Source organism: Glycine soja, chromosome 10 (assembly GCF_004193775.1).
Source record: "Glycine soja cultivar W05 chromosome 10, ASM419377v2, whole genome shotgun sequence".
NCBI classification, from domain to species: Eukaryota; Viridiplantae; Streptophyta; class Magnoliopsida; order Fabales; family Fabaceae; genus Glycine; species Glycine soja.
Genome location: NC_041011.1, coordinates 1119600 through 1139208, shown reverse-complemented (window position 1 = coordinate 1139208; position 19609 = coordinate 1119600). Strand labels below are relative to the sequence as shown.

Below are 19609 nucleotides of genomic sequence, written 5' to 3'. Positions count from 1 at the left end.
TTTCCTGGTTCTTCTTGTTAATATGTACATCACAATAGTATAAGCTATGGCGTAAAAACATGGTCTATATTGACTTCTAAGATTGTTAGGGGTCAAAAAGACCATGTCCATAAGCCATAGCCTATACTATTTATATTTACATATTACCAAAAGAAACAGTCAAATCTGAACGGCAAATAGTTAAGAAAGTTGTTCATTAGCTGCCAATATGCTTCCCTCCTCAAGTGCAAGCTTCTAGCGTACCGCTATTGGTGCTCAGAAAATCCCAAAAACAAATCCCTCTTATTACTAGCTATTTTGAATTCTTTAGTTCCTGAATGTACAACCTTCAAATTGTTGCTCGTTCCCGTATTTGTTTTTTGCAAAAAGAAAATTAATCTGAAACAATTCAGGCTGAATTGTTATCGTTATTATTACTCGAACCATAAGGAATAACAGCTAAACAAGTAATTTAAAATGTAACTTTAAATTATGTGGTATTTTTTTAATTACAATTTTACTTCAATATCTAATTTTGTTAATCTACTTAGGTCGTTTTTTAAATATAATATGAATTTAAAGGTGATCTACTGATAATATAAAGTACTTGCTAATCACAAATTATGATACGTATCATTTTAAATTTTAACTTAATTTTATAAATATTAATAAATTTATAATAACACAATTTTTAACATGTGCTGCAGTGATTCCTTTGACTTCACTATAATCTCCCTGACATAATTAAGAATTAGAATTAGACCTGGGCTGCAGTGATTCATTTGACTTCACTATAATCTCCCTTCTCAAGCCTTTGATTGTCTATGTTAACTTCTTTGCCTCTGATACTGTATAACTCTTCAACATGCCATTGCAACAATTATTTTACCAGGCACATACATTTTTAATTACAATTCCTTTAATTTGTATAAGGATACAAAAATAAAACACGTGTAGCTGAATGGAAAATAAAAAATGAAGGAAGCATGAGACTGTCAAATATTATGTTTATACATAATATGTTTATATATGATAGCATGAGACTGTCAAAATAAGTAAAGGAAGCATGTACTTTAATGTATTATTTTTTTAAATCATTAGGCCTTAGTCTTAGCTTGTTTTCATTTGGCTTTATGGCTACTGCATAAGGAATGAGCCACAGTCATATGAGTTCTTTGTCTGATTTGACAGTAGAGGATATGAACATATATATGGGTGCTTTATTGTGATATTATTCAATATATCAGTTTTTTTAATGTTCTGCCACTGCTATATCTAGTAGTATCTATTTTCATATCTAGGATGCCTTGAGGGTGTATTCTGATTTGGGGTTCAGCCGCAACTTGATGGACTTCATGGTTACCACTAAGGAGCCTGAATTTCTTAGAGATGTTGATGGGACGGAACATAGTTCTAATTCAGCTGAACAAGTATCTGGTAGCTCCAGCAGGTTTGGGAGTGGAAGATATTCCACATTTTAGGTCAGAGTGAGACTACTTCGAAACAGGATGGGGTTTCTGCTTCGAATTCAAAGAATTTTAATTCTGTTGCTACTAAGCTTATCTGGTTTGAAGTTAATTGCTGAGACATTTGATTGGAGTCATGATGCCTAGGCTTGTGAACTTTCCTTGCTTGCAAAATGTGTAGATTTGTTGTTAGTGCATTATTTGTGGATTTCAGATTCATTTTTAGGAAGTTTTTGGATTGAAGGGCACATTGCTTCTTGGTTGAATAACCTGTTTGTACATAGCTGAAATCAAATTTTCAATACTAGCACTACTGGTCCTTTTTTTTGCAATTCTATTACCAGCTTTTGGTTTTTTTATGTGTCAATTTCTTGGCTTATTTTACCTAAGATTTTGAATTAATTTAAGACATGTTTCTTCGGAGATAATTAGGCACCAAACGTAAATACCTCTTACAGCATACATTCAGACCTTTTTGTCGCCTTGTGAGAGATAAATACCTCTTCATATTTTATTAAATTTGTAATAAAAGGTAGGTATTCTTCTATTTTAAACACTTTGACTATATTTTGTTTCTTCTTCTATCACATCATATAGTTTATTATATTTATATTTTTTAACCATGTATCTCAATATTTAATTAGATGTTAGGTGTTAAATAGGTGGTATGATGTCCACAAATTAATTATAATGCATAGTTGGTAATTTGTGATAACAACATCAGCATAAAGGTAATTTGTGATTGAACCATGAAATTCTAGCACCCAAATTTTGGAAAACAGCAAATACTATCTGCATAGTTGGAAGATGAATTCACTAATCACCTGCACCGACTTTTCTTTTGTTTTATTAGTGAATAATCTGCGTATGCCATAAGTTTTGATTATTACTCTGTTGTTTTAACTACTGTACAGAAAACATGAGAAATCAATGTTTTAGTAATGATTTCAAATTACTTAAGAATTATCAATAACATCATTGATAAAAACTCAAATTGTGCGAAGGCTGAAGCATGTTCTTAACAAACCATGAAAAGAAGTTTTTCTAGGAATTCATACTTTAAGGCAATAACTGTTATTAGTGAGTGTCACAATATTTTTTTTCATTTATTATTTGTTCAATTTGGATATTAAATTTGATGGTTGTGACTGCATGGTAAACTTACATTATATGCTGATTGGATGCTTTTGCTTTACTTGGGGTATTATGGCAGAACATTGTCATTAAATTGTTGATTGCTAGTATTGTATAATGATATACATTTGGCTGCCTTTTTCCACAAATTTTGACACCTGGTTATGTAGGCAAAGTTTGATATCGCAGAAGCTACGAAGGTGAAGACGAAGGTTATGTCAACAGTAGCGACGAGATGGCGGCAATTTAAGTCCACATTGACTAGCAAATTTGTGTTTGCTAAGACTGAAGGTCAACAAACACAGGATGTTGTGACAAAATATGGACTAGATCCTGAAGCGTGGAAACAATTTGAAGAAACCCGCCTGACACCTAACTGGGAGGTTAGTTGAATCTGTTTATGGTAACTTCAAATGAATATTTTTTTGCCAATTTGATTATTTTAATTTCAAAAAAATCTCCACAATTATGTATGTCACATTACAGGGTATTAGGAAACGAGCACAATCAATTCAAAAACACAACGACTGCCCTCACGTACTTTCACGTGGGGGATATGATTTGCTTGAGAAGAAATTGTTAGACCAGAAACGAAAAAGGATACAAGAGGAAGCATTGTTGAGTGAAAATCCAGCAAGTGTTGATGAACCCCCATCCCCAATAAAAAGGCATGTTAAGTGGAAGGTTGCTCGGACCAGGGCTGTTGGCAATATGACATCTGACTCTGCACAGGAAATTGCAGATAAAATAGTAAGTTCACCAATATGTTGCAATGTTCATATGTTTAAGTATTTTGTAATGAAAATGACTGCACGTTGTGTATTTTTCTGTCACTTGTTTTGTGTAGGACTCCTTAGAAGAGCAGGTAACGCAGGGTTCGTTTGTACCCCATGGTCGGCAAGACATACTGAACACTGCCATTGGACGACCTGACCATGGGGTCGCGTTCGGGCAGCAGGCTCAGGTGTCACTATTACTCAGTACTACGGAAGGGCATCAAGGACATGCAGCAGCTCGTCCACGTCCATCAGCCAACAACAACTAGATGAAGTTGTTGCAAGGCTTAGGGAAGACATGACTGGCCAGATTAGGGAAGAATTGAGGAGTCAAATTAAGGAAGAATTGAGGACTCAGCTAGAAGAGGAAAATAAAAGGACCTTGGAAATAATGACCAATGCATTGAAAGAGGCTATTAAAAAAGAGTTGTCAAATAAAGGATCCCAAGAGGCACTCCAAATTCAGCCGGACATACAACAACTAGGTGCGCGTGTCAGCACACAGGGAAGTAATGCTGTTACCAATGCGCAGGCTTCACAAGAACAGGATGCTGATGCCATACCATTGATGGGACTGTTTGTGCAGCGTAACGATGGTACACAAAGGTTTGTAGAAATATTACCTTACTTACAATTGAATCGGAGTTTTGATTTTTCTTGCAGCTGTAATTGTTGGGTTTGGTTTGTGTTTTGTTCATGGTTTAGTTTTTGTTTTATATGCACTAAAAAAAGCTTTGTTTATGATTCATTTAAGGTTGGTGGCCATGGGGAAAATAATGGAGGGGGATTCAATCATACACACAGTGGCATATGCAGATGATGTTGTCAGGGTAAGTGTAGAAACAGTTATTGATCCTGAGGCTGAGGTCCCCTATGCCACCTCAGAAATACAATATGTGAAGCAGGCCGTCAATACATTTGTAGCTTGGCCCACACACCTTGTGAAAGCTGTATTAGATGAGGTAACATGTTTCATTTGACATACGTAAAGTAAAACATTCATAGATTACAGTACAAATACTCACCCACTTTCATTAACCATGTAGCATCCACAACGTATTCCACACAACGAGGATGCACATGTGCCGAAGCCGGCTAATGTGAACGCAGATGATCCGTTGCGTGAATTGATGAAGTACAGTTTCGATCTTTACGACAAGCCACTTCAAATCACCTTTGATGGGAGATTTCTTGGAATTGAAGATGCATCTACATCGATATTCATCACATATTCAGATGTTATTGAAATAATAGCAGGAGACAAAAGTCTGAACATATCTGTCATACAATTATGGTTAATGTAAGTGAATTCCTTCATATAACTCATTCCTCATTCATTCAATATCATGATCCACTACAATACTTTCAAATCATGTGAATAGGTATATTCATGAGTGGAGTCAGATATTCAGTCAAGGTTTCATGTATGCATTCCTTGAGCCACAGTCGTTGGTTTGTTCAAAGGATAGACGCAGCGAATGCGAACAATATCTTGAAAGATGGCTTAAGGAATCTGACCGAGAGGTGTACATTGGACCTTACTTCCATCAGTAAGTGCTATTTAACAAACATACTTCAAATGATGTTTGGGTGTATACGTATCTAATGTGAATGACATGCAGGGAACATTGGCAACTCATAATTTTGTGTCCTAGGCAACATGTTGTTGTTTGGTTCTGTTCTTTGCGTAGGAAACCTGATATGCATATCAAAGCTACAATTAATAGGTTATCTCATACCATATAACTTTTTGCAAGCCTTCTTTAATGGTCATTATTGATTGACATTTTGTTGTATATGCGTTGATGTGGTTTTTTAAAAGCAGTGTAATGACAAAATTGAAGAAGACCTTGTCTCCTGAAACTAAGGCAGTTGCACCAAAGTGGATTGAAGTAAAGGTAAGTCAGCTATGTACCATGTGTTAGTGTTGTCTAGTTAAGTCATGAACTTATGTAATGTATACGATGTTCAAATGTTTTCCATATGTAGAGTCACGTTCAAACCGGCTGTTATGAATGTGGATATTACATAATGCATTGGATCTGGAACATCATAGCCAGCGACATAAAGAGTGATTGGTCCATGGTATGCATAAACTTCAGTACAATTGGAACTGAATTTTTATATTTGCAGTACTAACTTACAATTATGAATACTTGCAGTGGTTTGCTAATGACACACCGTTGGACATCGGCATCATCACCACAATTCGAAAGAAATGGGCAACATTTTTTTTAAAGACAGCAATAAGTCAAAACGGCTAATGATGGCGTTGGAGTATTTTTTTCCCTGTATTTGAGACAATTGTTATGTTATTTGACACAGCGGCTATTTTATTTTCGGTCATGCTACTAATATTCTATTCTTAGTATTATCTTCTCAATTTCATATAATTGTAGTAATATATTGTCTTTACCCCCTTCTACTGCATTGCATCTGCATTTGATTACCACAGCAACAATTTAGTGCAGCTATAGTACCACCAAGCTTGCCACTGCAGCAGTTAAGTGAACAAATGAAGTGTCCACAGTCATTGGATGGTTGCTTGGTAGAGGTACATGCTAATAACTAATAAGATTTCCTGTGCAGGGTATCATTGTTTTTGCATGACTGATGGCTACCTTGGGGCTGGAGATTTTGGTTGAATCTGCCTCAAGTGTTATTTTGAAGGTAATTGAGATAATCTTTTGTTGTTGTTTGTTTATTATATACCTAAATTTGGGTTGAAGACTAGTCATGAATACATGTGGATTATCTACCATAATAAGTGATTTTATCATTTGAGCAGATGATATTATCATTTGACCTTGCTTTTGCTTTGATTCCGCTCCTAAAGTTCAGTAGCAGCAAAGTGACTAGCAGCACAAGCATTGAAGAGGTGTGTTTCCTCCTTGTTTGTGGATTCATGAACTATAACTTAATACATGAAACTGAAAAATGTTCTAGTTATAAAATTTGATTAGCTAGGCTTACATGAATTGTTGAATTGATAAGCTAGGCATACATTATATCAACTGTTAGTGTCATTTTTTCAGTCTAATAATATTTTGGTTGATATTATCATTATTATGATTAAAGAGATTGCAGGGATTCCAAGGGAAGGGGACCAGGGGATGAAAAATATGATTAAAGAGAGTTCTTGAGGAGTTTGTCACATGCTCAGGTAATTAGTGCTAAAGCAGTTGGGTGAAATTCTCATATTTTGAATGCTGCATGCAATTAATATCGTCATTTGATGAAATGCAGAATCTTCCTGACTGGTTTAGTGCATGTTTCATTGATTGCATAAGATGTAAAATATTATTAATCAAGAGGAGTCTTGCTTAATTGACTTCAGTGTTGAGCGTGCTGCATTTGTCTTATGTACTAGTTCATTCATTTATTTAATTTTAGTTGACAACTTCTGGAATGGTGATATCAAAATATAACCTATGAAAGAGGATAATCTTGTCAGCTAATTGTTGAGTGGTTTATTTTTTTGTTTTGTCTTTTATGTTGCATTTGATGACTTTGTTTCTTTTCTTGTAGGGAAGTGGAAGATTTTGCACGAAGGTTAAATTCTGCTTGGCCTGAAAGGATGCAAATTTGATCTTTGGCCCAACACAGAAGACTAGTAACAATTTCTATGAATAGCAATGGTTCAACGCAGTTGTATATAGGTATGTTCTATCTATCTTCTCAATATTCGCGGTGAACCCTACTTGCTGCCTTGTTTTCTATCAGAAGCATCATTAAATTTTGTTGACATGCACATGACTGGAATCAACTAGTTATAAGTTACTTCATCACTCTCATGCATTTCATTCATCACATACAACACTCTCTCCAAAGTTCAAATTAAGACTGAGGGGTGAGAAAGAGACAATTAATATGGGTGCCGGTCTACTTGCAATTGGTTCTTGTGCAATTGGTCTATGCAGTGATGAACATTACTTAAATGCTTGCAATAGAATCTGGAATGAGCCCTCTTGTCCTTGTTGCTTATCGACAACTCTTTGCTACTGTGTCCATTGCTCCCTTTGCTTATTGGCTCGAGTGGTAATTATATATATATATACCCTATCTGGTTTTGTTTTATTTTCATATATATAAACAATGCATGCATGAAAGGCTTTGATGAACTTTGAACCACCTATAACATTCTCACTGTGAGTGTCACCGTCGATATCCCTTTTCTTTTGGTTGATGCATGATTGTGTTATTTATCCTTTAAATGTATTTATATATGTTTGCTGTATATAAATGTAGCTTTGTTTTTGAAATTTGAATGGTATAACCCAAATTTTGTGAGCAGGCAAAATACTTCAACGACGGTCCTTATGAAAACCCGTCTTTATAGCCTTATTTACCAACAACGACGGGTGCTCCAGCCACCGTCGTTGAAACTACCAAACAACGTCGGTGGTGAGCCCGCCACCGATGTTGACAGGAAACAAAACAACGACGGGTCTTCAGAACCCGACGTTGAAATGGACCAAAACAACGACGGTGGTGCGCCCGCCACCGATGTTGACAGGAAACAAAACAACGACGGGTCTTGCGAACCCGACGTTGAAATGGACCAAAACAACGACGGGTTGTCTAATATGTGCGTCGTTGAATCCTTTTTTATAACGTCTGTTCTTTTATAGCCACTGACGTTGTATTCTTGCATTACAAAGACGGGTCCTATGATGACCGATGTTGTTGTTGTCGACATACAACGACATCTGGAACAAAGACGGTGTGGGGCCCGTCGTAGATACCGGTTTTCAACCGATGTAGAAGCTTCTTTTTGTAGTTGTGTACCTACTTAACAGTTACCTCAATCATCATCTACATATATAGATAGTGATTTTGGTAGAGGAATGAGCAGGACATAGGTTTCTTGGCTAGGAGAAATCTTGAGGGATGCTATATATAAAACACATTGAACAACTTGCAAGTGTGAAGTCTTCGAATTACACATGAATTAACTAAGTTGTTGATAACATACTTGATGTTAGATCTTGAAATGGTGAAATACATCAATCTGCCAAGTAATCTAGTGGACTAAGAAGGGTAAGACAAAACATGATGCAAACGCTTGATTTGGATCGTTTCAGATGCAAATTCAAGAACTATTATTGTTGACTTTCCAAGAACACAAGAATAGAAAACAAAAAAGATGGAGAAGATAAAGAAGATGAATAGAATGACGTCAGGATCCGCGGAGAATTGATAAACTAGAGGAGGATTCGTCACAAAGAAATAGTTTCTTTGATAAGAATCAATTTGATTTTTAATCAAAAACTAATAAAGAGACTAAAGTTCTCTCTAAACACAAGCTTAATTTCAATTATGCGAAAGTCCCTACAATTAGAAGTTTATGAGTATTTATAGAACTAGACTTAAAAGATAACTAAGCCTTTAATAACCCCTTAAATATAAGACTTATTTACATCAAACTCAAGTTAAACTTATTTACACAAGTAAACAAGAGTTTCATAAATTATCGCTGAAGGTTTACGCTAAATTAGACATTCGCACTAAATCCAATTTCTCCTCGGATTGAAATTGCGCTAAGCCAGACATTCACACTAAGTCCAATTGTTGGAATTACGCTTAGCGAGTTGTTCAACAATTTTCAATTTTTAACGTACTTCAATTCAGCACCTTGTGATTTCCTCCTTCCTTGTCTTTGATGAGTAGTTCATCTTGATCTTCTTGACCATCTCTTCTTATAGAAACTTGACTTTGAACCTTGTCATTGGATCCTTCAAGTCATGAAATGCTTCTAGGTCTTTATGTTCTTTGGATAGCCCTCTATCACAACATCTCCATCAATTAATGTCATTAATTAAGTTTTGTATTAGGATCCATTGGCAAGGAAGCAAGCTAGGCAGAAGCAAAACGTGTCTTTTAGCAACTCAATATATTTCCAATTTGGCAAAGGTGATTGCCTACTGTTTATGATTTTTTTTTTTTATTTTAGTGAAAAAAAATAGATGATGAAAATGGGTTAAAGGTTTGAATCCCTCTAAAATCTTCATTCTTTAATTTCATCCAACCAATAAAACCATGAACATTTTACACGGTATTGCTTCCAGCATTCATGCTGAACTCTTGGCCATTTTGCATGGCTTCAGTATGGTTTAGGACCATCACAAGAAATCGACGACGTTCTGCACAGATTATTTATGTAGTACGTTATTAGAAAAATCAATAATCAATCCTTATACTTAAATTTTGTACGTAATGAACTGATATTTATAGCCCGTGGAAGAGGGATTAACTAGGCTTTTGCAGGTAAATGATAGTATAATTTAAATATTATTATATGTTATCCAAAATTTCAAAACAGAAACGTGCTCGATCTAGTTGAGAACCTTGATGACCTCGATCGGCCGGATGCTTCATACATACTCGGTGTTTTTTTTCTTGTTATATTTAAAACCAGAAAAAATGATGATCAAAACACACATATATATATTAACCAAGATAACAGTATTGTCTCATTAACAACAAACTATGCTGCATGCATGCACATGCACATAGACGCAGTTATTAATCAACGTGTGTGTTTAATAATAATAATATAACAATAAATCACCTAATATTCTCTCATCCTCTCTGTCTCCAACATCTACATAGATTAATTTTACATCTTGTGCTTGTGAACAATGGCATCCATGACGGCGAGGCAGTTGCTGGTCAACTGGAACAGCTTGGTGATGTCTTCAGGGAAGGGAATGTGGACGCCGGGAGACTCGGTGAAAGCGTCATCGCAGGCGCTTTTGTACGAAAGCACAGAGCTGAGCTTGTACCGAGCATCCACCACGTTCTGCTGCCGCACCAAATCCACGCCCTCCTTCATGCTATCCACCATGTCATCGTACTGCGACTGGCAAATGCCCAGCGCGTCAATGGCCTTCTTCTCAGTGGCCGGGTTGTCCAGCATCTTCTTGATGTTCCCGCCGATCTCCTTCGCCTTCTCCATGCTCGCGTTGATCTCCATCTCCAGAGCCTTCAACGGGTCGAATTCGCCGGCTAGGTATGGTGCAATAGTTTCGGCGCAAAGGGCGGCGTGCTCGGTGCCGCTGCAGAATTTAAGGATCTCTGGACTGAATTGCTTGGCGTTTTTGGCCACAAGGTTGGCCAAGAGTCGGATGCCAGAGGCTTTGGGTTGGACGGTCGGGGCTTGGCTGGGAGCGAGTTCGAAGACGCGAGTTGAGGGGACGGCCGTGATGGATAGGAGGAGGCAGGAGAGGGTCCCGATGAAGAGAATGGTGGTTTTGTTGAATTGATCCATTGTCTCTTCTCCTTCGAAGAGTAGAGACAAGGAACAAACTCGAGCAGTGTTCTGCTCCGAAGTGTGGGAACGGGCTTTTATAATTTTATTGGTAGTGATTATCCACTCAAATTTTGATATGGTTTAGTTGTTGATTATGGGTACTATTCCTGTTGATTGAATGTCACCCACACCTACTTTTGTTCATGCATAAATAGAAAGGGAAAAGTTGTTGACCAGGTAAAAATTAGTGAAATGGGTTGTATGTTTCCTTCTATGCCCGAACAGAATGCCAACTAAAAAAGAGAGGAACCAAAATGAAGGGGTTTGAAATACTATCTAAATTTGCCTATGGGCTATAACTTTACTAAATTTTTAATTATTTATTTGTGATTTAAAACTTTGAAATTAAATCTTTAATGACTAACACCCTTAAAAAGTTAAAATTTCATTAAATTATACTACTACTTACAACATGATATGATGACATATTGGTGAATCCCAAACCAGGTATCCTTCGCCATGTAGTAGCGAGAAATGGGACATTATGGATCGCCTTATCTCAAAAGGCATGGTCATTACACTAAAACAGGAGCTCATCATGTCTAGTAACTAGACTAATGATGTGTCCCTTGTTTTTTACTCAGTGGAAAGTAAACAAACAACAGACACAAATCGCAGCTAACGCAGAAAAGTAACCCCCATGGTGTCATCTTGGGATCCACCCAAGCTTCATGGGATCAATACTATCCACTCCTTTCTAAGCCAAAAATTCAACAGGGGCGTTGGCTTTTCGCTGAATCATAGAGAACATGACTTGCTATTGGTTGTTAACAATACTATGCGTCCTTGAATATGATGATGATAGTGAAGCTATGCAGATATATATATATATATATATATATATATATATATATTTTAATTAAGAAAGCTTTTGAAGCCAATCTGGAAAAACAAACTAGAATACACATATATACAAAATTTCATCCACACGAGGAAACACTGTCTCCTAGGATGGTGGTTTACCGAGGAGGATGGCAAAAAGCGACCACAGAAGAATCCCCTCTGTAACCAGCAACAACACCAAAAAAACCTTCAATCACTTGCAAGAAAACACCACCAATTATGGTTCCACCTTCAGCTGTGTGAAGGAAAATTTCTCTAAATTATGGTGTGAAAAGTGAAAACCTTTGGGTGCATATTCGTGGTTAGCTTGCTTTCCAAGTACTTTCATCGTCCTTCATGAAGATCTTCAGAGAAAACAGCTGTTCTCGAAATGTTGTCATAGTCAAAGGTACTTAGACCAGAGTAAGGACCTGAAGAAAACATTGAAGACGTCCCATCAGACTCGTAAGTGGTAGAGGACTGTCTCAGGTTGGGCCGTGTATTGGATGAGGCTAACACAGGATCATGAGATTCTGTGATCCGCTGCACCATTTTAAGTGATTGTACCACTTCACCCATTGTAGGTCGTTGGCTTGCTTCAGGAGCAACACAGGCTGCAGCAATTGTGCAAACACGTACAAAATCTTCCTTTGGGTACCTTCCCCCAAGCCTTGGATCGGCAAGTTCTTCCAACCGGTCCTTATCTCTAAGAATTGGCCTTGCCTGAAAAGAATAGCCCAGTAAATTATTGTCTATCTATCTCATGTAAAACTCCAAATGGAAATTTTGAACTTAATGAGAATGTGTAAGTGTCTAGGCATGAATCTAACCCAAGTAACAAGGTTTTCTTGTCCAGATGGCTGTGACATATCCACTGGTTTCCTTCCGGTCAACAGTTCCAGCAAGACAACCCCGTAGCTATAAACGTCGCTTTTAACAAGTAGGTGTCCGGTCATGGCATACTCGGGCGCTACATACCTACATAACAGTTTCATTTCATCTTAAATCAAAATTAAATGAAAATAACAGGTATAAGAAATAATAGAATGAAACTAACCCAAATGTTCCCATGACTCTAGTAGATAGATAATTAGCCCTGCCTTCGGGTGCCTGTTTAGCTAGACCGAAATCTGCAACTTTAGCATGAAAGTTGTTTTCAAGCAATATGTTTGATGCCTTGAAATCTCTGTGTATAACACAGGGCTGTGAATCTTCATGCAGGTATGCAAGTCCTCTTGCAGCATCAAGGGCGATCTTCATTCTAGTGTCCCAATCCAAGGGGCAATTTATTCCCAGGGGACCTAGGAAAAACCAAGGCCAATTTCAATTAAGCATAATAAAATAGTTTCTGAACCAACATTATTGTAAACTTGGAAGAAGAAAAACATGTAATTTCAAGATTACAGAGCTGGTGCCATCATTTGAGAAATTATATTACCATGAAGCCAGGCCTCCAAGCTTCCATTTGCGACAAGCTCATAGCAAAGTAGATTTTGTGATGAGTCGCGATTGCTATAGTATCCCACTAGTTTTACAAGGTTACGATGATGCAACCGACTAAGCATCTCAACCTCAACTAAAAATTCTTTATCACCTTGTTGCCCTCCACTGGTAAGTCTCTTAATTGCAACAGCAGTTCCATCATTTAAGACACCTTTAAAAACTCTACCAAAACCTCCTTCTCCAAGTACACTTGCTGGTTCAAAATTATTTGTTGCTTCTTTAAGTTCTTCGTAAGCAATAAAGCGGGTACTGGTTGGGTGGGGAAGAGACCCAACAGCAGGAACTGCACTTTCAATCCTTGAATTTTCTGTAGAAAGGAGAGCAAACCTTAGTAGCAGGCCTAGAAGACAATATACCAAAGCAACAGTCAACAGATAAGAGCAACCATCCTTTCAATCTGGGTTCATCAATGGACAGCATCTTATTTCTCCATAAATATTAAATATACATTTTGAATCTCATGCATTTCTACCTTTCAATAGCTGAAAACGTCAAGTCAAGTTAGGTTGAAATCCTGAAGAGTTTAAGTTCTCAATAAGGTAAAAAGGGCCTTTGCTATTTTCCTCCAAACAGATTTATAACTACGTGAAAACTGGAAACCATCACTACACCAGTAGCATAACTATTCTTCATTCAGTTGATAAAAGTGTATATTATATCAAGTTTCACAATCAATGATCACATTTCACAATATATTAGTAGACATCCATATTGAATTCCAATAAATATTTTTTGGAGCAATTTATAATCCACTCCGAAAATACTCATCCTAAACAATTGCAATTAATTTAGTCCAGAGAACTTCTCTCCTTGTTTCTGTGTCATGAGAAAATTTTCATTGAAGGGAACCCAAGTTGCCCTCCTTTAATGGCTATACTTATTGCCTATACAATATCCAAACATAAAAAGGTGGCAAAAAATAATCCACAGCAGCTTTCACCTTTACTAGGTGGTTATAGAGAATGCAAAAAAGAAAAAGAAAAAGTAATAGGGATTTTGAAATAGAAATATTTACCAGTTTCTGTGGGAGGTGTTTTTGTTTTTGGCCTCATTGTGCATAAGCAAAGTATAAGTACACATACAATGGAAATGAAGAGTACGCCAGTGACAATTCCAAGAATAATAAGCAAGTTTGAATGCCTTCCCCCGTCTGAAGTACTCGATAATGTAGTTGTAGGTGCTCGTCTCTTGGGAGCTTTCGTTGGTGATGTAGCAATTGTAGGAGCTGCATTAGAATTTAGAATACAAAGATGTTATTATATATAAATGCATAGATATTCATTCTTAACACCCCCCATGAAGATTGAAGAGGCAGTTGTTAGTAATTCCTCTTCCACCGGATCGAATGCAGTAACCACAGAAAAATATCTAGTACTATGTTAGATTACAACTAAAAAGTTTAAGAAAACTAGATGTAGTTCTGTTCAGTACATCTTCTAAAGCCTCGAGAGAGACCAAAGAAACTAGGAGTATTGTACAATGTTGCTATAAGATGGGATATCACATTAAATGTGTAGCAAAAATGTAGCAACAAGACAACAAGGAAGACTAACATACAGGCTTATCCAACTTCAAAGGCTAGCTCATAAGATAAGGATTGTCCAAGCCTTTATAAGCTCTACTTTGGTCATATCTATAGTCGATGTGGGATCTCAACACACCGTCCTCATGCCTAGGATTGGACTATTTGTAATGTGGATATTTTAAGACTTTTTTTTTATATTGCACTAGGAAAGCCACAGGAACAGGTAGATTGCACCGGGAGGAAAGCCACAGAGTTAGGTAGATTTTTGGATCCATGATAAGCTCTAATACCATCTTAAATTTTGGCCAGGTCTAACTCAACCTAAAAAACTGGCTTATGAGGTGAAGAATGCCCAAATCTTATAAGCTCTACTTTGGCCATATTTACAATCAATATGCAAACCACAAACATAGATACCTAAACAGTACAATGTCGCATATTAGCAATATACAAACAACTATCCAAATTTGCATTTCACAATTGACAATGTAGCTGAAAACTTTCCTAGGCATCAAAATTATATGATTTTTGTTTGTAGGTACAATACAAAATGAATCAAGAAACATCAAAACATAACAACTATCAGAAGGAATGAGCAATCAATAGATTAGTTCCTTTAGCATCAACATATCTTTCTCGTCCTTTTCTCACCAGTCACCACTTAGCAGCAACATTGGAAAAATGAAAAACAAATGGACATGAAATCTATATACATTAAAACAATAGCATGGAAGTAGTTAAAACAGTAAGATTTTTTATTTACATAATGATAACTGCTAAATAATTGTATTTTGAGATAGAAAATAAGGCAACATTGTCTTTAAAAATAATTATTTAGCAGTTATTTGCGCTTAAATATTAAAGAATTGATGTTTTGTTGAATTTTGGCTACAGATATAAAAACTGGAGGTGTAACAAGCAAAAAGGCCAGAAAAATTGAAGAAAAGAAGAAAATCTGAAGCAGGCCCAGTCCAATACGCGCTAAGCCCATGATCCAACAGAAGCGCGCGCTAAGCCTGCAACACGCGCGCTAAGCCTGCGATCTAACAGAAGCGCGCGCTAAGCCTGCAACACGCGCGTTAAGCCCGCTATCTAACAGAAGCACGTGCTAAGCCTGCAACATAAGCGCTAAGCGCGCGATCTACACGCGCTGAGCGAGGGGGTGTCGCGCTGAGCGCGTCTACGAAGGCCCAAAGCCCACTGCAACAGCTATAAATAGAGAGCCAGTTTAAGGGACAGAAGACACCACAGCAGAACCCCCTCTCCTAGGGGTTTCATTTACTCTCTTCCTTTCACCCCCTTCTCATTGTAAAGCCCATGGCCATGAGTGGCTAAACCCTTAGTGTATGATGTACTCTTCACTATTTATCAATGCAATACCAGGTTTTTCTTTCCTATTTTCTTTTCTGTTTTTACCTTGCATACTCATCTATATTCTGTTAGGGGTTGGTTAGATGCTCGGGAGAGGGTAACTTCTAAATAAGATTTAAAGAGTTTTAGGGGTTAGACGCTCGGGAGAGGATAACTTCTAATAGAACAAGAAGAAAAGATATCATAATAAAATCATTGCTAGGCATAGAGTGATTGCATTATGCCCATGCGTCAAAGCAAACATCTAGAATTAGAACTTCATGCATTTTATCTAATGAGTCTTTGCAAAGGCATTTGGGGGATAAATAGGTAAAATAGGCTTGTCATCGTGAGGCATCAGGGGCAAGTAAATGAATAGATGTGGGTGAGATAGAATCACCTGAATTGGTAAAGAAAAAATCATAAACTCATACATCCTAGGCAGGCAAGTCAGTTTCCAATATTATCTTATCTTCTTGACTTTATCTTTTTCTTTTATTTTAAATTTTAAAAATCTTTTATCTTATCTTATCTATTATCTTTATCTTTTATTTTAAATTTCTTTCATCTTATCTTATCTATTATCTTTATCTTTTATTTTAAATTTTAAATTTCTTATCTCTTGCTTTTAAATTGGGTTTGCATTAATCTAAGTACAAACAAAGTCCCTGTGGATTCGGACTTCCGAGAAGTTTATTACTTGTAAAGATTTGGTACACTTGCCAATGAGTTAACACATAACATTACAAAGGTTTTGATACCTTGTGCAAATAAACATTAGATGTGTAATTTTTACACAATAATCATTTTACAGTCACTGTTAGTTTCAATTATTAAGAACACCAAAGCATCATGATTTGCAATGTCATATTTCAGAATTTTAAAGTTCTGAACTTACCCGGAGAAGGAGGTGAAGGTTTAAACCAGGTTACATTGATTACTTTGTAGTCACCCACGAATCTGCGGTCTAGTTGAACCTTATGCAGTAAAAGCGATGAGTTTATTTTAGCTGCTTCCTCAGCCGAGAAACTGACCCCTTTATGTGGAGTGATATCCACCGATATATTCAATGTTGATAAGCTGAGTAGATAAAATTTAATAATTTCAATTTGTGTAGTCTGCAGCTCAAGTTGGGTGGCCAAACCATTGAGAAAAGCATTCCAGTTGGAGTTTTGAGAGACATTCAAAAGAAGCAGGTCTATCTTTATGGGATAAGCACAGTGGCAAACCTCACTGCCACGTTTCCACACCATGTCTTGTTTGCAACAATCTGGCACAACACAGAGAGATAATGCCTTACTTTGAAACTAATTCACCAATTAAAATTTAAAAAAGCACATTACAATTCAAGTAACACACAATAGCATTAGAACTGAGCAAACCCCCATTTTAGGAGACGCTGGCATAGTAATTCCTCAAATTAGTAAAATATCAAATAAATCCCTTAAACTGACATTGCTATTATTTTAGTCCCTGAAATGCACAATTTATCATCATTATAGTCCCTAAATTTTATAACTTAGTCTGTGTTCGGTTTATGGTTTGCACGAATTCCAAGTCAGTTGAACGAAGAAGTATGGATTGAGATGAACGTCCGTCCGTCTGTTTGTGTTGAACGGAAATCCAAATACACCCTTTGTAGTTAGCATCATTATAGTTCTTAACAAAGCTAACGACAGAGACTAATGTCACTGACGGATTTTAATTTCTGGATTTTTTTTTTTCAAGATAGGTGTAACAACATGAGTACTTCTCGGAAGGTTATCTATCCTAGTATTACTATCGTCCAAACAAGCTTCCGGTTCGATCCAGTGGTATGATTGCATTTGCATCTATATCAGGAATTCATTTAATAACATTTTTCTAATTTCATAAACTAATACTATAACAATGGTCGGTAAAATCAGGGACTAAAGTGGGGTTTCCTCCATTAGAAATGTATTTTTTTTCCTCTTCTTTTCTTACCGGAAACATAAGGGGACAATGGTGGCTGAGCGAGAGCAGAAGGAATAGCATCAGCAATGGGATGCATAGGGGCAATATTCTTAAACCCAGAAACCGGAGGATGTTGTAATTCTCCTCTCCCTTTGGTGAAATTGGCGCGTGACGGAAACGGTGCAGGCAAATGCTTCAACCCATGAGCATTTACCGGCAGTGGCAGATCATCAACAGCAACAACAGGTGCTGCAGCAGGAGACAAAGAAGGTGGTGCTTCCAGCTGCAGTGCTCTTCCACACACACCATAATCAACCACAAACCAAACCATGCAAGATAACAACACAAGCCACCATTTCAATCCACCTGCATTATTTGCAAAAATGTCAAACAAACCCAACCTAACCAAAATAAAATAATTTAAGACCTATCATTAACCAGATAAAGAGGTGGAAGCGGCGAGCAGCGACATCAGCGACGCCAGGGACGGTCCAGATCAGATCTACGGGGGGAGGGATAAAATCAACGGCGGGGAGGGAGTGAAGTGGGACTCGGAGTGGAGAAGGTGGGCATAACTGAGTTGAATCGGAGGTGTTACTGTTAGCGGTGGTGGCCTGAGGGAGAAGATTTGGTTTGGTTTTTGGGGTTAGGGGGAAAAATGCGTGTGTGTGTTTTTGATGAGGGAGGCCTTAATTGTGGAGCGGGGCCACAAGGTGGTGGCCACCGTTAACGGAAATAAGAACGACATTAACGGTAAGGTAACGGTAAGAGCTTAAAGGGACAGGTAGCTCTCCAAAAACATTACATAAGTGATAAGTGATAAGAAGCTCCATTACGTTTCTTCTCTATCTTTTCCACGCCCTGTCACCACACCGGGATTTTTTTCAACGCAGAAATATTACTATAAAAACTGTATTAGACTACTTGATCATTATTTGTTAGTAATTAAAAACTAGACATTTTTTGTTTGCCGTCATTTTAAGAGTTTTTTCTAAGCAATTTGATATTAAAAAACAATTGTTTTTTTATGAAAAAATAATTGTTAAATTCAACGAAATGTTTAATATGTTAACTTTTAAAAATATTAGTTAATTACATAATTAATGTAATATTAATTGTTCCCTAAGTAACATTTTCAAAGTAGTAGTATTTGTTTACTAAATTTTTAAATAGCTTAAGATATTTTTAAATAGGAGTATATTTTTTATGACAAACATTAATTAGTGAATTAAGACATTGATTAAAGAAACAAAGTAGTAATTATGAAAAAAAAATTGTTTTGGAAAATAAAGAAAAATACATAATTACTTTTAAAAATAATAATAAAATTATTATATGATGCATGTATTAAAAAATATTATTAATATCTGTAGAAAATTTACTAGTATGATTTTTATTTTCAATTTAAGAGTATTTTCTTGAAGTTGTGGATTGATTTGAAGTATTAGGCTAATACTTGCGCATGTTTAATCTTTTAATCACACACACAATAAGATAGTGTAGATTTTAGGTCACATAATGCTCTCAAGTCAATGTGTATTCAAGGTGAATAAAAATATAACCAGAATATGATTAAAAATAACGATACTTTCTTAATAACAAAATCAAAAGATATATTTTGGATCTTGTAATTGTACACTTTCTTAATTTATAATTTTTTGAATAATCTTTTTTAATGAGATAACACGATAAAGTGTCAAATATCTATTTTAATCTAAAAAAAATCAGTGCAAGGAGTATTTTTACAAGATTTATTAAGAGTTTTTAAATAAAAAATGAATAATATATTTTCCAGCAAATATTTTAT

The 19609-nt window shown here is 36.4% G+C and overlaps 3 protein-coding genes across 3 annotated transcripts; 1 reads left to right on the top strand and 2 right to left on the bottom strand.

Annotated features, from left to right (window-relative positions):
• Positions 1–3527: 3527 nt before the first annotated feature.
• LOC114370781 lies at positions 3528–7708 on the top strand. Its single transcript, XM_028328171.1, has 11 exons — positions 3528–3961; positions 4110–4317; positions 4402–4655; positions 4738–4905; positions 4978–5082; positions 5181–5253; positions 5345–5440; positions 5518–6025; positions 6144–6233; positions 6434–6518; positions 6884–7708. The coding sequence occupies exons 1-8, from the start codon at positions 3654–3656 to the stop codon at positions 5617–5619; spliced, it is 1314 nt and encodes a 437-aa protein (XP_028183972.1). The 5' UTR covers positions 3528–3653; the 3' UTR covers positions 5620–6025; positions 6144–6233; positions 6434–6518; positions 6884–7708.
• Positions 7709–9974: 2266 nt separating this feature from the next.
• Positions 9975–10625, bottom strand: LOC114370098. Its single transcript, XM_028327381.1, has one exon. The coding sequence runs from the start codon at positions 10623–10625 to the stop codon at positions 9975–9977; it is 651 nt and encodes a 216-aa protein (XP_028183182.1).
• Positions 10626–11520: 895 nt separating this feature from the next.
• On the bottom strand, positions 11521–18627 carry LOC114371147 (proline-rich receptor-like protein kinase PERK3). The gene is made up of 8 exons (XM_028328578.1): positions 18241–18627; positions 17833–18168; positions 16766–17137; positions 14008–14217; positions 12928–13299; positions 12547–12790; positions 12320–12467; positions 11521–12212 (listed from the first exon to the last, which is right to left on the bottom strand). The coding sequence occupies exons 1-8, from the start codon at positions 18272–18274 to the stop codon at positions 11835–11837; spliced, it is 2094 nt and encodes a 697-aa protein (XP_028184379.1). The 5' UTR covers positions 18275–18627; the 3' UTR covers positions 11521–11834.
• Positions 18628–19609: the final 982 nt, after the last annotated feature.

Coding starts and splice junctions, on each gene's coding strand:
- LOC114371147 (XM_028328578.1), bottom strand. CDS start 18,274: ATGTCGCTGCTCGCCGCTTCCACCTCTTTATCTG. Junction 13,300..14,007: donor AACACCTCCCACAGAAACTG/GTAAATATTTCT, acceptor TCCTTTCTACAG/AAAATTCAAGGATTGAAAGT. Junction 12,468..12,546: donor AGAGTCATGGGAACATTTGG/GTTAGTTTCATT, acceptor ACTGTTATGTAG/GTATGTAGCGCCCGAGTATG.
- LOC114370781 (XM_028328171.1), top strand. CDS start 3,654: ATGACTGGCCAGATTAGGGAAGAATTGAGGAGTCAAATTAAGGAAGAA. Junction 3,962..4,109: donor CGTAACGATGGTACACAAAG/GTTTGTAGAAAT, acceptor GATTCATTTAAG/GTTGGTGGCCATGGGGAAAA. Junction 4,656..4,737: donor GTCATACAATTATGGTTAAT/GTAAGTGAATTC, acceptor TCATGTGAATAG/GTATATTCATGAGTGGAGTC.
- LOC114370098 (XM_028327381.1), bottom strand. CDS start 10,625: ATGGATCAATTCAACAAAACCACCATTCTCTTCATCGGGACCCTCTCC.